Source organism: Coturnix japonica, chromosome 4 (assembly GCF_054131305.1).
Source record: "Coturnix japonica strain WE chromosome 4, WE-NBRP24, whole genome shotgun sequence".
Taxonomy (NCBI): Eukaryota; Metazoa; Chordata; class Aves; order Galliformes; family Phasianidae; genus Coturnix; species Coturnix japonica.
In genome coordinates, this window is record NC_140666.1 from 34,814,052 (window position 1) to 34,826,457 (window position 12,406).

Here is a 12,406-nt window from a genome sequence, read left to right on the forward strand (position 1 = left end):
AAACCACCAATGCTATGTTGGCAGTGGTATGAGTCTCAAAACGTATCTAGGACCTCAGCTCATTGGAATTTTCAGTCCATGGTAAATATTTAGTGCAAGATCTGCACAAGCTTTTAATAGAGCCACCAGGATTTATGTCATCCTCCAGGCACAAGGGGCCCAATCTGCTCAGCCTTTAACTAGGTCCTATCAGTATTCTGTCTCAAGGACTGTGCTAAGTGCTAATGCAAGTGTTAATAACTTTCAGTATTAACTAGTGGCTAGGGAATTTTTCCACCTTTTCCTCCCCCTTTACATCTGCTTAAAAAAGCCCTCTAATAATAGCATCGAAGAACAGTCAAGTGGTTGCAAGACAACAGCAGATCAGATTCTTACCATGCACTTTCATCTTCTTCCAAAGACTGATTATTCTTCAAAAAGAAATTTCAGATATACACAGATCAAAATAATTACTTGATAAGTTATATTAATAGATATAATGAAGAGCTATCAAAGAGACTTGAAGGTGTCCTAACAGTCATGATGAGCTATACGTTGCCAGGGTTTCATGGAAGGAACAAAATGGGAGGTAGAAAAGAAACTACTGGCGTTCCCCAGACTGCACACACAGCTGCACAGCCTGCCAAACAAGTGGAATTTGCAGGTAACAAGCTACTGCTGAGGAGAAATTCTGTTTTTTTCATATTAAATCCCCTCCCGTGTTTGCAGTAGAACTATCTATGAATATTCCTCCAACTACAGAGACAGTGTGGTTGTGATTTCTGAGGCCTTACATAGTATGACAGAACACACACTGAATACCAACATCCAGCAAAGACTAAGGCAGTGCACATTATCCACTACTGTAATTAACAAATGACCATGGATACTATAAAAGATGAAAAAAAGAGAATATTTACTTTTCCTCCTTCAAGTGTCAGACGTACAACTTTTAAAATATCTAGATGCTGCTTTCCCATCACCATAGTGCCTTTGCACTGTACACTCTGCTGAAGAGTCTATCCCTCTCTTTCTTGTAGGCCCTCTTTAGCTACTGGAAGACCACTATTAGGTCTCCCCAGAGTCTTCTCTTCGCCAAGCTAAACAACAGGAGAGGTGCTCCAGCCTTCTGATGATTTTTGTGGCCCTCCTCTGGACCTGCTCTATTAGGTCAAAACAGAAAACTCAGCTGAAATGACGTTTTGTGAATTTCACACACAAATTCCATTCTCCTTTTTTTCTACCTCGTTCCAGTTTTAAATTTTTCCTATCCTCTCATTTTCAGCAACTGATAAGAGAAACTCCACATTTCAAGATGTTACCCCAAGATCCTGTACAAAATCCCAGCACAAAGACCAGTCACTAAGACTACACACTGCACAACATTTGGTCTGTAGACATTTCTAAAGAACTTGTTGAAGGCTCGGATGTTGGTAGAAGCCAGCTGAGAGACATTGCTGGTCCATATTTTAGTGCTCAGTGGTACTACGCAGGAGGCGCTTGGTTTAGCAAGCAACTCTATAATGACAGGCCTCCAGATGAAGACCAGCCAAATGTTCATAAAATACAATGTTGATAAAATTCCTATGGAAGACATTATCTATTCTAGAACATGGGGAGAAAAAAGGGAGGAAGAGAAATGTTTGCTGAGCACACACACACAAATGAAAAGGAAAGTGCTGGCTGAGTTCCAAAAATGAAAAACTAGCCTCACTGAAGAAGGTGGGAGTTTTGCCACCAGATTTCAATGGAGACAGAATTTCACCCGTGTGAACAGTACTCTGGAAATATCCTCCCTCCAGACACACTGTGGGAGCTCTTCTGGCTCCGAATGCTCACTGGAAACACAGAAAGGAAAATTAAACCCAAACCAAGAAAACAATACCAGAATTATTAATCAACAAGCCAAAGGGATGTAATGACAATTAAGCAAAAAGTATTGCAGAAATGAATGGAAACCAGGCAGCAAGTCCATTACCTCCTGGACCACTGAATTCCGCCAGGAAAACGAAGGGATGAAAGAATGGGTGCTTATGCTGCTGGGCCTAAGGGTGTCACATCAAGACTGCATCAGAGGCAGTCAACAGAGATTCAGTAACAAGAGGAAAAAAAACCAAAAACCTTCTAGCACAAATTCAGCCTTGCAGTGTACTTACATCACCAGTGCTATATAAAGAGGCTATCATCTAGTAACTTCAGCAAAGATTCCTAGGAGCAATCAGTGTCAGCACTTATAAATTCCCAGGCAGGACAGTTCACAGAAAGGGCACACGCAGCAAGCTCAGAAGTTGTGTAACTATGTGGACTCTGGAAATGAGAAATATAATGCCTGAATACAATAAACTGACACAACACTTATAAAGCCCCAACTATATGACAGCCGTGACCCAGTTACTTAGCCTAAAGTTGCCCTCTGATTTAGTTAGCATTTGGTCTCACACCACAACTATACAGTGGCCCTAAACGTTCCCTTTTCTCTGTCTGTGTTGCTAAGCTCTACCTTTTAGAGTGACTGAACACAAACAAAGCCACGTATGCAAGTCAGAGGGAAAAATTCCCATCATTGCTGGAATCAGCTTCTAGTTTCCAACCAAAGAGATCTTCCTTGTTAGGAGATCTACTACAAAAAGAGACCAAATGGCTGTTTCTGGGAACTACTGCAAATTGCACTGCTTGTGAGGTGGCGATGACAGCATGTAAACTCGCACACCTACAACTGACTAGTATACAAACACTTTACTCCACTGACATGATAAATCCAGATGAAGATTCCTAGCTGTGTATTAAAGACAGCTGAGTGAGCTCCACTGTTTGCTGCCAGCTGTGTGCCTGGACAGACTACTGGCTTTCTTGCAAGTTCCTTGTCCACAGACTGTTCTCAGCCCTCAGGATTGCCTAGTGTTAGAAACTATTGCCTAGGGACATCAAAGCTTACAGGAAAAAGGGAGGGCATGAAGGCAAAATAAAGCATCTCTACATGCCTATTGTGCTCCTCTGGCGCAAAGCAAGTTTTTGAAAAAGTTATTTAGCTGGCAACTTGGAAAACTAAGAACAAATGTGTTTGCACTGACACTATCTTACAGACTATGGAAACAAACTTAGATGGGAAGAGAGTTGCTGGAGTATTACTGAGCTTTTGTGCTCCCTGGCTGCCTCCACACCATTGTAACTGCTGATGGCAAACCAGCAGAAATGCTTCTCAATGCGCCAAGATCCTGGGAAGAAAAGCGTGGAGTGCCTCCTGTGCTGGGTTTTAAACCAGGCTGCTGGCTCTTCTCAGAATGAGCCATGCTGCTGTTGGTGTAAAGGTCTCTTCTTTCCTACCTCAGTACTGGGCCTTGTAAAGAAAAGTGGGAAAAGGGTATAACCTGATAGTGGATCTGCTGGATTTAGGAACATTACAGAGTTACAGCTGAAAACAGAGTCTAACCCAGTCTTAGCAGTGTTGAGATACTGTGATGTAAAACCTCTCCTTCACAGTTTAAATTAGCTCAAAATGTTCTTAAAAACAATTACTGGAAGGAACAAAATAACACCTCATTTTGAACAGCCCTTGCCAGCATCTAAGAAGGCTCAAGAAAGTCACATCTGCATCTATAACCTTGTCAAATTGTCCAGGATTTTGACCAGAAAAGGACCAAAACTGAAACAAGTACCAAACCAGCAGGGAGAACAATTAAAAATCTACTTCTGAGTCACTTTGGCTAAGGCCACAAGTGTTTCACTGCCATGACACTGTCTGTGATATGAGGGAAAACATGATCATTTCAGCCTAGTCCCCTCATGCCTCTTCCATCATTGGCACATCATACTATTGCTTGGCTTTGCACTCAGGCCCAGACCAGTATGTAAAAATGCTTCACTTTTTATTTTCCTTTCCCCAGACTCCATGCACAAATCTGTATTTTCATATTCTTCTCACTCACTTCAAGTATATCTTATGATTTTCTACAATATTCTTGTCAATACTAATACAAGAACTGGTATCAAAAACATGTATTTCCTACTGATCTGCTATTTTACCTCAAAATGAGAATTTTAGCCTACCACAATCCTCATTCAAAGCAGCTGATAATCATTCTCTTTAAACTGTCAGTAGATTTTCAACAAAGAACATCATTTTTAGGAACAGTCACGCAGGCATTTTGAGAGTTACTAGCTGGAATGACAGCCCTTAAAGAAGTGAAAACTAGCCACTGAAAATATTCAAAACTCTTATTTTTAGTAAGAATTGACAGTGTTATTTCACCATGCTCAAATTTTCAAGTGCAGGAACTCTGACCATCAAACCTTATAAAATGAGAAAACCAAAAGTGAATCAATAACCAGATGAGTTCCAGTTGACATAAGAAGATAAAAGGAAAGGCAAAAATCAGAATTCAACTTCCTTTTTTCTTGACCAAGTGCACTGGAAGTGACTGTTGCATTTACTATCTATTTTATGATATGCAGGTAAGAACAACTTCCATATGGTAGCATGTAGTCCAGCGAAGAAAGGCAGGCCAAAAGACACATATAAGATATCTGAAGACAACCCTAAGTTTGTGTTCCTTTGTGTTGCCTGAAACAGCTTGTTCTGTTCATGCACGGGACTGCAACTGAAGTTTGTTATACTATACACAGATTTGCATACAGGCAAACACTACATATAGTGTTTGCAGTACAGCAGAATGACACAGTATCTTTAACTACTTACCTCATGGAGTTCTTCTGGGCTTAAGGTAAGGCCACTGCTCCAGTATAAAAGCCCTCAGCGGCCACTCTTCCCCCATTAAATATCTGTTTGTGATTCAGGTTTCTAATCATTTCTTTCCATGCTAATTCTGCCAGAAAGAGGAACTTACTGCTTGTTGTGAAGTTACCCTCCCCAGCCTGGGGAAAGGAGTCTACGTCCTGGATTACTTGTAGTACTCCCACAGTCCGCACCGGGGGATCCAGGGCTACAGAGCTCTCGTTCACTGTTATATCGCTGGCTCCTGTTATCTGGTTGGTTGGTGGTCCTCCTATGGAGGCTTCCAAGTCTGGAGGTATATCGTCCATACAATCTGCATTGGGCTAATGGGAAAGGAAAGAAGAAAATGGAGCTTTTACTTCTTAAAAACATTTAATTCACCCGCTCTCATTTTTCTAGGTTTTTTTCACTTTTTCTTAGGCCCACTGTTCCTCCTGCCACTTTCTTAATTCTCACACAAGTGCTTACAAACAAGTACTGAAAATGGCAACATATGATGAATGAACATGCATAGTTTGCATGTTTGACACAATATGTTGCAAGAGGGACCCAAAGCATGCATTAGAAATCTCTAAATACCATTATCACAATCTCTAAATACCATTATTTATACCAAGAGGTTTTTGGGAAGGCGTAAATTGAAAAAGTAGTTCACTTATTGATATGATCTGCTCCACACAGGCAGTCTGCTGAGTCAGACTACGAATGTAAACAGACAGTAGCTGAAGGGGGATGATCACTGTTTCCCTAAAGATACATTATATAGAGCGAATATCAGAGCTTCCAGGAATAGGAATTCATGGGAACTGCCTGTGGGCACATCTACATGTGAGGTGCAAAAATAGAAGCCAAAGCCGTTGATAAGACAAGTATTCTAAAATCACAAGATTGCCCCCTTTGCTAATGCTACATTTTCCACATAAATAGAATGATGACAAAATAAACAAACAAAATTAGAAAACTGAAGACTCAGTCCCAATTCTTCCTTGGTTTGTGATTCAGACACCAGGGATGGAATCCAGTTCCATGTAATTTCTTCTCTTTTGCAATTTTATAGTCAACATGACTATCTGTACAGAATGAGCCAAGCTCTTCAAGCCAGGTGTTTGCATTTTCACTGAGCTTACAGGGAAGCAATGTATTGTGCAGCTTTTGTGCTGCATCCTTGGCATGCAAGCACCCATTCAGGAAGAACACTGAGATTTCAAGTGGGCAACAGAAGGCAGGAAGAATTGTTTGTCCAGTAAGACCATGTCCAAGCTGAGCACTTAAAGCAGTCAGAGTAACTTCTGCCCTTGATTTCTCTAAGACTGTTCAAGATCAGACGCTCCCATTCATATAACAGCAACTACTCTCTCCATTAACAATGGTGAAAAACACAGAGGGAAAGAGCCTTTTTACTCCCAAGAGGAAATAGATTCTCATGCCATCAGCCCACATAGGAAGGCTTAGTTCTCCCTAAGGCAGCAAGAAAACATTTTGGCATAACTATTTCAAAAACTGGGTCCTGAGGTTTTAATATACTGCAAAAACAAACAAACAAAAGGCTAATTCTGAAATATACTGTAACATACTGATAGATACTGTATATTAGGGTACAAAACTTTTAAAATGACAGAGAGGCATTGCAAGGTTGAGCTACAGTTATGTAGATACTTTGCTCAGTTAGGAAGTGTGTAAAGTTAAGTTGTTCTCATTTATCCTTACTGTCCAGGAATCAGACAGATAATCTGGATTATTCATTTAGGCTTCCTCTAACTTGAATCATCTGAAGGTAATTTTGCCACGTGATTTCTTCCCCTCAGTGGTAAGTGGTATGAACTGCCCTCTCTATCTTCCTACTGATTACCACTAAACACAGAGGGGACTTACACTGCCAGACTGAGAATTCTGTGTTCAGAGGGCTGAAGTCAGAGGAGATGAACTCTGCTCTGTGAATTAGATTTTTTGCTATGCTCAGGTATCTCACATGCTGAGGCATGTGTGTCCAACCTTTGGCTTGCCTGGCACACATTGAGAGAAGTGTGTTGGGCAGCATGTACATAGGTCACCCAGAAAATAATTCCTCCTATTTATTTCCATGGAAATGACAACAGATACAAAGAACACAAGAACACTATTTAATAGAGCAAATTCTCAGCTACAAAATGCGTTTTCAACACAGCCACTACCATTAGCTGTGCATTTTTGCCAGTGATGAACAAGAAATCACATGCCATGCTCACCAAAATCTGCACCAGCAGAGGTATTGCCACCGCTGAAATGCACCACCCAGCACCTCAGTGTGCTCACATGCACTGTTTGGTCTCCAAAAACATTCAGTAAGTGTCAACAAATGTCAGTGGGAGCCATTTTTTTCCCTCAAGGAGGAAATCAACAACATACCTTTGCTTCATACCCACTTCCATGTCAGATGCCATTTAGTCAGAGTGCCCCTCTGCTGCCAGCTACTGCATGGCAACAACACAGAATGGGGTATTGGTGGGTGTGGGGCAGGGTGCAAGCACAGGCTGGACAAGCCCGTAGGAAGGCATTTCTGAAAATCTCACTACCTTTCTGCCTCCAACAGAAGGCATCTAGAAACTAGGCAAAATATACAGTAAAAACAAACAGAGGCTTAGCTTTAAGCACAAGAGTAATCCCTTTGAACTCAGAAGGCTACCATATGCTGGCGTTTTTTTTGTGGTTTTTTTTTTTGCAGAACCAGGAGCTTGGCATGTTTTCTCTTCTCCCATACATTCCCTGTCTTGTTTTTCCACAAATGCTCCTGATGAAAAAGATGGGAATTTTACACAGTCCTCAGATGACTGCTATCCATAAGCTGAGGTCTGAGATAAAAATAAGAATTGCCATGGTCAGGCTCCAGCCTAATCCACAGGAAGAGAGAGCTCCTCACAGGTTCAGATATACCTAGCTTTAATGGAACCCACTGAACATGTACTTTCCTAAGTGAAATAACAATTATTTATCTGTGGGACTTGGATTCAAAATTATTCATTAGATCCATCATTCTTCCCATCGCTCTTAGCTATTACAACAAATGCCTTCAGAATTTCATTTTTAAATGAGATTTGGCCTTGAGGGCACCGTATCTTAAAGAAAAAAGACTTGTTTTTTCTTTTCTTTTCTACTACTACAAAAAAAATATTTCTAATTTTTTTCCAAGGGATCAGTTGTATGCCCTTTGCTCCTATTCCAGCTATTCCTAGAATGGGACTTTATCTCCAACTTTTAAACCTTTAAAAACAGGGGATTATAATTGAAAGCCAAACCAAACACTAAAAAACCTAAAATAACACTGCTTGATATAATTAATCCCTTTACTCCCAAATGATTCTAGCTGGAAAAACACCCCAAATTAAGCAGCATACTATAAAAATCAATGATACGAAATACTGACTGAAAAAAAAAATTATTATGGGTTTTGCTGTTAGAGTGACCCAGATACATTTTCTAAGTTTAATTATATTGGTTTCACTCATTCCCTGCTTGTAAGTGCTTAGAGGGCACAATTCCACTACAGTCAAGGGAAGGCTTTGTATTGACTTCTGAGTGCTTGGCTAAGGCTCTTAGTGAATAGCTTCAAGTCATCCAATCCGCTGCCAAAAATGCATCTGTCTGCATATCCAACAGATATTTGCAGAAAGGAAGGAGAAGCAGAGGGAAACTATTTTATGTGATACAATCACCCCAAAAGCAGTGTAAGTCTTTGAAACTGAAGGACGCTTCCGCCTATAATTTACTTAAAACATTACAGCCAGAAGAAGCAAAGTCTGCGAGCTGGTTGGCTACACCAGCAGAGACACTGGAAAAGGTTACACCAAATGTCTGCTGATAGGTACTTAGTTAATTATCCTCCTGAACTGCAGAAAACCCCAGTGAAAATCTGGGATGTTTGGTTGCTCAGCTACTGTGAAAATGGGCACAGTTGCTCTGATACTTCACTGCAGCTGAAGTATCACTGAACACTGCAGCAGGTTTTAGGGCAGACAATCTGAAGCCTTTGTTCCAAACTAAACAGAGAGTTTAGATGTGAACTGAATTGAAATATTTACTTTTTTTTAAAAAAAAAAAAACAACTAATAATTTCCTGGAAAATCCTGGGTCTTCCTGCTAAATGAAGCATGATCAATCCAAGTTGCACAAGCCAGCTCTTTAACAACCACCATAGGACAAACACACAGTTAGCAGGAAAAAAAAATGGTAACAGGCCTGCCTACGGTAAGATTTTCTCATTCCTTCCATTGTACAAGTCTGCAAAGGATTTGGGCCATTTATGCTCAAGCCTCCCAACAGAGCCTGCTGCTTGCCTAAGGCTTCTTTTCTCTGCGTGGAAATTTAAGCTAAGATGGCTCAGCAAGAGTCGAGAACGTGGTTAGGGAATGGCATTTTGCTTTATCTGCTCTACAGAAATGTTTGCCACCTCTCGCTGAGAAGCCCTAGAGCTTTACAGCTTCTTCCTGGGAAAAGTGTTTTCCAACAACAGCCTACTGACATCTAGATAAATTATGAGCCTCTGAAAAAATCAGTTCATAAATGCTGATAGAGCCTGGTGGCTTATTTGGGACTGACGACTACAGAGCTTTCTGTAGTTCTGGGAAGCTCTCTGTGGCACCACAAAGCACCACACAGGAGCAATGTCCTCCTGGGCCACCCTCAGCTGCTGCCCACAGCAAGGAGAAGGGTGAGGGGACACAGTTTGTGGGCAGCTGAAAAAAGGTCCTGGGAGCTGAGCAGGGAGTGGGAACACAGGCAGCGACACTGGGCAGGAGGGGGATACACAGAGGAGAAGCAGGGAGAGGAAATGAGACAGGAGAAGAATAAGACTTGAGAAAGAAAAGGCAGAGAAAACAGAAGAGCACCAACTGACAACAATATAGGAATTTAAACCTGAAGTTAGCAGAGGCTCTCAGGCTGTTTCCCTTGCAGTCAAGCCAAAGGAAAGCCCCAAGATAAAGGCCATCAATTGCTCCCATGGGCAACAGTGCCTACAGTAATTCACTTCAAGGGGTAAAACTAACATGTGGCTCTCCCTCCCTAAACGTAACCGATGCTTCTGCAGGTGGAAGCCAGCATGCTTTCTCCAAACGATGGAGCAGGCTGTCTTCAGCTTGTTGTTTTAGAACAAACTAGGGAAATTTTAACTGAACTTAAGAAAATAAATTCTTCTGAGCAAACTCTGCTATTGGCACATTAGTATACAAGCACTTGATTTAAGTGTTAAGAGATTAGTACTAAAGTTGACTGAAATCTTCATTTGACCTCGTTGTATATGTGGGTTACAACAGTATCCTTAATTACAAGAACAGAAGAGTTATTTCCACAGAAACTTTACGTGGGAAGCTCCCATTGAGGGAAATAGAACAGATCTCCCTTCTGCCACACAGTCTAGAAAGAACAAGACTGGGAGCTGTGAGAACTAAACCAAAGGCCTTGTGAACTGAATGATGCTTTAAATTATTCCTGGTAATTAAGTTTGTAGAATCATAGAATGGCCTGGGTTGAAAGGGACCATAAAGATCATCTAGTTTCAAACCCCCCCCCCCCCCCCCTTCTATGGCCAGGGTCATCAACCACTAGACCAGGCTACTAGAGACTGGCCTTGAATGCCTCCAGGGATGGGGCATCCACAACCTCCTTACCTGCTACTACAGAGCTGTTTGTGTACAGTAAAGCCAGTCATGAAAACCAAAACTTTTGCATGTGACCTCTAGGTATGTTCTTCCTCCCCTTGATGTACTCAGCCATAGATAACCTATGGCTGATTTGCAGACATGCCTGGCCTTCAGCAGCTGTCAGTGAGGTCTCTGAGAGTCCTTTCTGGATGTAAATACTGACTGAAGGTACTGAACTTTCTGGAAAGATCAAAACGTCTCACTGCAGTTCAGTGGAGGCCTATATTTGTTTATATTGGTAATGAAGCAAAAATACCACAGTGCAGAATAAAGCCATGGAATGTATGCTAGATATAGAAAAGAGGTATCGAAATCCTGGGTAACTGCTCACTGGCAGGTTTATGAACTGTGATAGATAACCCAGGAAAAAAATTCTGTATTTAAACCTGCACACAGCAATGCTGAATGGCACCAATCCTTTTGTTATGTTTGAAACACTGATTTAACAGTTCTTTCATCTTTTAGTATTTCAAAGATAATATACACTTAATAGCAGAAAAATTATCCCAACTGTAATGATGAGTTATGCTAACTACAATGCTTTATGTCATTTTTCCACTGTATTTTTAGCTTGGATTATGTTAGGTTGATTAACATACTTGCCTCCTCCTGTAAAAACAAACTTTATCATGTGCCATAAAGCTTTTTCTGCAACAACCTGTTCCTTGTTTCCACAAAGTGAATCTTTTGGGGAGTGGCCACATCAGCTTCCCTAATACATTCATATGATCTGTTTTACTTTATATAACTCTTTCATTCACCAATTGGCATGACACCAACTGGGGAGGGTATCTACAGCACCTGTTAATGTACTGACCAGCAGTGCTTCAGTATTGAACTTCACTGACACATGGCAGGGCTCACACACAGTAAGAAAGTGACTCACTTCTTCCTGGATAAGCCCCTGATCTCTGATAACTGCAGTTAGGAAACTGTATGGCAGACAGGATATGCACTATCTGAGTGGAAACATACAACCTAAAAAGATGAATTGTTTTATGTGATTCTAACCACATCTAAATATACCAAACAACTGAGAGCTTAAACGTTTCTTATACAGCACGTGGTCTGCCACATATTTAGTTACTGGTAGAAATCTTCCTAATTGGAATTAGCAGTACTGAACTTGCCACAGATAAACTTTAAGAGAAATCAGACAGAAAAGAGATTTGCCTCCCTAAAATAAGCCATTAGCTGCTGTCCTCAACTGGTGTATCAGGGAAAATTTTATTTGTAGATCTTCTGCTTTGAGATTTGAACTCAGCGTGGGACTACGAAAATAAATCCAGCCCTGATTTGAAACATAAATAAAAGCAATACGAAAGAGCACAGATCCACCTGAACACCACTAAATGATACCCAGCCCCACAAACTGGGCAGTTACAGACACATGAACCCCTATACCCAACAAAGACTCTTCCTTGGTAACATAAGCAGGGTAAAGGACAGAAGGAGCTGCCCAGACCAGCTTCTGTTATCCTTAGGAAATTAATTAACACATCAATAACATGGTCAGAAGGGTAGGAAGGGAGCAGACATGCAAAGGACTGGGGATGCACCCTTCTGGCTGCTGTTCCCTTTTTGCCCCAGACAGTTCCCCTGTGATGTGCTTACCGGGATCCCTAGAGCTTTTAAAATATTCATTTTACACATAGGGCAGGTACGATGGTCTAGCAGCCAGGGGTCTACACAGGACTTGTGAAAAAGATGCCTGCAATGAGAAACAAGATATTTTAATTCAAATCCACAATAGCACAATTTACCACTTAGCACCAGATGCTTTTTGCTGAATTCAGTAAAGTGCAAATTTTTCAAATACTATGGTTTGTGACTTCTGCAAAGACTGCCAGGCTACATCCTCTGCAGACAAGACTTTGCAATGATTTCTGTAGTGTGCCAAGTATGAGAGCAAAATTTTACTCAATTGAGTTTGGAAAAGAAAATGTACACAACTAAAGAACTAGGAAAAATACAAAAAAATAGTAGCAAAACACATAGTCTTTAAATGCTAAACACCACC

At 41.0% G+C, this 12,406-nt stretch overlaps 1 protein-coding gene across 1 annotated transcript in view; it reads right to left on the reverse strand.

Annotated features, from left to right (window-relative positions):
* RNF150 (ring finger protein 150) overlaps window positions 1-12,406 on the reverse strand; it is a 118,677-nt gene that overhangs the window by 24,544 nt on the left and 81,727 nt on the right. Inside the window, exons 5-6 of the mRNA XM_015861049.3 lie at window positions 12,001-12,097; window positions 4,824-5,034 (exon numbers count right to left, since the gene is read on the reverse strand). Coding sequence (XP_015716535.1) covers window positions 4,824-5,034; window positions 12,001-12,097 — 308 coding nt within the window. The remainder of the gene's footprint in view (window positions 1-4,823; window positions 5,035-12,000; window positions 12,098-12,406) is intronic.